The following is a 4,175-nucleotide window of genomic DNA, read 5'->3' as shown; positions in this document are numbered from 1 at the left end:
TTTGCAACTCTGTATTTATCGCTTATTAAACCATTACAACCAAATACTTGTGTTTGGCCTAAACACAGGGCATAAAAACGCGAAATATTCCATTTCTGTACGTCTCCTCAATCGATTTAAAGTAGGCAACATATCTGCAATTGAGGATGTCGATAGGCCGCATGATCATTTGTCTTTAAACATATCGTCTAAATTCAGAACATATTCAAGGTAGCATCAGACAAGGAGTGGTCGTGTATTACCTGGCAGATGGAGATGACGGCACGCAGGTCATGCAGCACCTGCTGCAGCAGCGCCGCGCCGGCCGCCACCTCGCGCTCGAAGAACCGGTACAGCGGATCCTTGATGTTCTCCACCGTGCGACGCAACGTCTACACAACACAACACGCATATTATACGTGGGTTGACGTCATCAATACGTAAACAATTGCTAGTTCTGTGTCAGATTTATTTGTATCGAATTTATGCTGTCGCCCTAAAGTAAAATTTGTTAAATGTCATAATTGTTACCGGGTATAATATTGTTATATTAAGACACTTATTAGGTTTATTTAAAACTATAATTCTGTGGTATTTATCAACCCAATGACGATATTTAATCTTACATTTCATAAATGTGTATTGATATAGAAATGATATAATGATACAAATGGTATTAAGATACAATGATAATACTAATTACCGGCAGTTCCTTTGGCAAAAGTTGTAGCCAAGCGGTGGCTGTCTGGTGCAGGGTCTTCATCCACGCCGGCCGCCCGTCGCCCACAACTACTATAGCATCTGTAGAATTCATTCATTTATTACTTTATGGCCACAACAAATCATTTTTTTCAAAAAACTTCTCAATATTTTTTTTGGCAAAATTCTTTTATCTCCAAATATTATATATATTTTTGGATGCTATAACTTACTAGGATCGTCTTGCGCGGCGTTGTAAGCGAGCTCCTCCTCGTCCTCCAGTTGCTGCATCTTCAATAACTTGGAGACCAAGTCGCTGCCTTGAGTTGTTAGCAACACCTGATTTTTAATTCATTTATTAATACACGAATAATTTTTATAGCATTTTTTCTGGGATATGTCTCAAAAAACCGTCAAACAATACTTAATACTATGAAAGAGTCTTAGTCGATCTACATTAGTGAAATCTATACTAAGGGTATGTTTAGTTAGCACTTAAAAAAATCTGATATCAGCAGTAATAGAGAGGTTACCTTCTCAGCATTGTTGGGCAGTCCAAGCCACGAGGGCGTTTGTCTATCGGAGAGGTCTTCGATCCACTTGAGGAAGTGGTCACGCCGGTTGCCGTCCGGCATCGTGATGTGACGCTGGTTGCCAGTAGCCTGAACAAACAATGACAATATTGAATACTTTCTTAAGGTTTTACTTACGTTGCTACTTTTCTACATTATTTAAAGCATAATTAGTATATTTATTTCAAAAAGCTATAAGGACCTCTTTTGTTTTGTTGTCTAAACTAGAACACTATGACTGATAAAAAAAATCCAGTGCTATTAAACGTTATTTTAATTAATGAAACCCCAAATACAATGTCCTTTAAAAATATTACTTAATAAAATGTTGCTTATACTAGAAAGGTATTTAAAATTGCCATGTACCCCATCGACGTTGGCAACTAGCGCGAAGTCCGCCTCGAAGGACTTTGGCGTGAAGAGTTTGCAGAGGAATGAGTGAAGAAGACGCTGGTCGAACAGGTTGTCGATCTTCCCACCGTAGATGCATTGGGACAGAAGCGTCACAAGAGCCTCCCAAGGCACCTTCTCCGGTGGCAGGTTCGTGCGACCCTGAAATATGTTAACATATAATATTAGTTTCCGCGTACTCCGCTAGGTGGCGGAGACGTCACCAATTATATATTTTTTAACTAAGGACGTTTTATGAATTGGATTAACAAAGTTTTCATTTACCATTTAATCAAAAATACATACAAACTCAGGAAAGAAACTTTTTTTTCATCTACAACTCTTTAGAAAAACTTAAAAAGCATTTTTGTAAAATAGAAACGATAATATTTCCGCATCTCCACAACTAACGTGTGTTTGGTTTTGGCCAAAATTTCCTGAGGATATCTACAGCATTAAATTTATGGTAGTAATTATAACGTAAATGCATACCATAGCGGTAGCGTCTATCCATGTGTCGAGAGTGTCGCAGGCGACGCGGAGGTCCGACTCGTTGAATTCGTAGTACTTGGCCCAACCCAACGGCACGTAGCGCAAACGTTCCTGCACGATGCCTGCACACGCGATACAAAAATCAGATATAAAACTTAATAACAAATAAAAAACAATAAAATAGTTTAACATTTACAGCTTCTTGTTTCAGGATATGACATTTTGAATACAATATCTTACCATGGAACCAGGCTAACAGGAAGTACAAGCGAGCTCTTTCTGAAGGAGCTTTCATCATACGAGCTGCGGGTACCTAATAAGGAAAACCAAGTTAAAGTGACAGTAATTAAAGAAAGAACAAATTAATTAATGATTAAAAAAATAATACCATCTCGTTAAAATTAAATAATACTCGAGTTTGAGACATTTCTCCTTTGTGTCAAGTGGTTGTAACAATATTATGTAAAGATATAACGGCTTACAGTGGCGAATGTTCTGAGCAGGTTGGCGCGTATGCCGGGCGGAGGTTCGAAAACGACCACTCGGCCAGCGCGCAGCAGGTTGACTGGCAGCTTGGGACTGATCTCCGTGGTGAGGAACAGCCGGAAGTTGGGATGCGGCTGCAGGGAGTGCAACTTCTTCTCCAGTTGTACAAGCCACACTGGAGCTAGATGCACGTTCTTCAGCATTACCCAACTGGAAACAAAACATATAGATTAGTTGTTATTGTTTCATATTCACTTGATAACAAATAAAATATGTAATAAATCTAACCGTCCAGTCTTGCATGCGGTGTTGATGGCGCGCTCGGCCTGGTTGAAGCCCTCCGCGGACCCGATAGCGATACTCGACAGAGGCTTGTTCAGCTCGGTCGCCATATCGTCCACACGACCTACACATAACGCAACACTTGTAACATAAATTTTCCCTGGATCTATAATCATGAACAAAAAGTTCAAAGAAGCCAGTTGATAATTATTTAACCTTTTAATATTTTTAGTACGGCTAGGGTACGTAACAATCTACGTATAGCACGCTGCAATACTACGTGGCTACGTCCATTTTTCGCTCTTTTTCACGGATATCGTAAGTTCTTAATGTGTATAACGCAATGTTACCGCTAGCGTCGTATCCGGGCACGGAGCAGAGTAGCGCGGGTGTGGTGGCGTTGAGCTGCGTGTCGGTGATGGCGGCCAGCTCTAACTCGGTCTCGGCACGCGCCATGAACCCGCCGCCCAGCACCGCGCCCACCAGCTGAGTCGCTGCCGCTATCACGCGGTCCGGACGGAACGCCTAAACATGTTTAGTAACGCGTTGATATATTCTTGCACTGTTTATCTATGTATTTTTTTTTCTTTTATTTACTGTTATTATAAAATAAGTTATCGTGTAAACTGTTATGTAAAGTGTGTATAGTGTCAAATTGGTTGTAAACTGTAAGGATGCTATGCAGTTTTTAAATAAATAAATAAATAAATAAACATCACAGAACATTTCAAACATCTTTTATTTTTATTAATGTAATTAACTTAATGTGCTTTCTAAATTACCAATGTGAGATTGTGTGAGACTGTATGTCGGAGTATACATGTACCTGTATGAGTAGCAGGCGGTACATAGCGAGGGAGTGGGGGGCGGGAGGCGCACTGGGCTCCGTGTCCCATAGTGTGGGCACGCACTGCTCTGGCGCCGCCTGCGCCAGCCACGCCGACAACTCTGGCAGTTCGCCCGCCTTCTCCAGCAGACGGCGGAACTCCGGTAGTCTGCAACACAATACGTTTCCACATAGCTCCACATCAAACTGAGATCAACCAAACTTATTATATCTATATAGTTCTTTCACCCACAAGTAAATTTGTAATAGTGTGTAGTTTTTATGTGAAGGCTAAATAAAAGGAAATTGCTATTGAGTATGGATAACTACAGTTTAAGTCAACATTTTAAGTTTTATTTCCTTTGTTATGAAAATAGTGAATATGTCACCTGGAGCTGAGCCTCGCGGCGGCATCGTGCTGCTGGTGTGTTAGCGGCGGCAGGGGCTCT

General features: G+C 40.8%; 1 protein-coding gene across 1 annotated transcript; it reads right to left on the bottom strand.

The window, feature by feature from the left end:
- Positions 1 to 179: 179 nt before the first annotated feature.
- Positions 180 to 4,171, bottom strand: LOC106127874 (dynein heavy chain, cytoplasmic-like; the record flags this gene model as incomplete). The annotated part of the gene is made up of 12 exons (XM_013326162.1): positions 180 to 371; positions 683 to 780; positions 912 to 1,017; positions 1,212 to 1,340; positions 1,617 to 1,802; positions 2,133 to 2,254; positions 2,373 to 2,445; positions 2,615 to 2,828; positions 2,907 to 3,024; positions 3,251 to 3,425; positions 3,727 to 3,895; positions 4,116 to 4,171. Coding segments are annotated over 12 exons (1,623 nt in total), but the record flags the coding sequence as incomplete, so codon positions are not given.
- Between the last annotated feature and the right edge of the window lie 4 nt (positions 4,172 to 4,175).

The sequence above is a fragment of the Papilio xuthus genome, unplaced genomic scaffold (assembly GCF_000836235.2).
Source record: "Papilio xuthus unplaced genomic scaffold, Pxut_1.1 DF828890.1, whole genome shotgun sequence".
NCBI classification, from domain to species: domain Eukaryota; kingdom Metazoa; phylum Arthropoda; class Insecta; order Lepidoptera; family Papilionidae; genus Papilio; species Papilio xuthus.
Note: the sequence above shows the minus strand (reverse complement) of the source record. Positions and strands in the feature narration are given on the sequence as shown.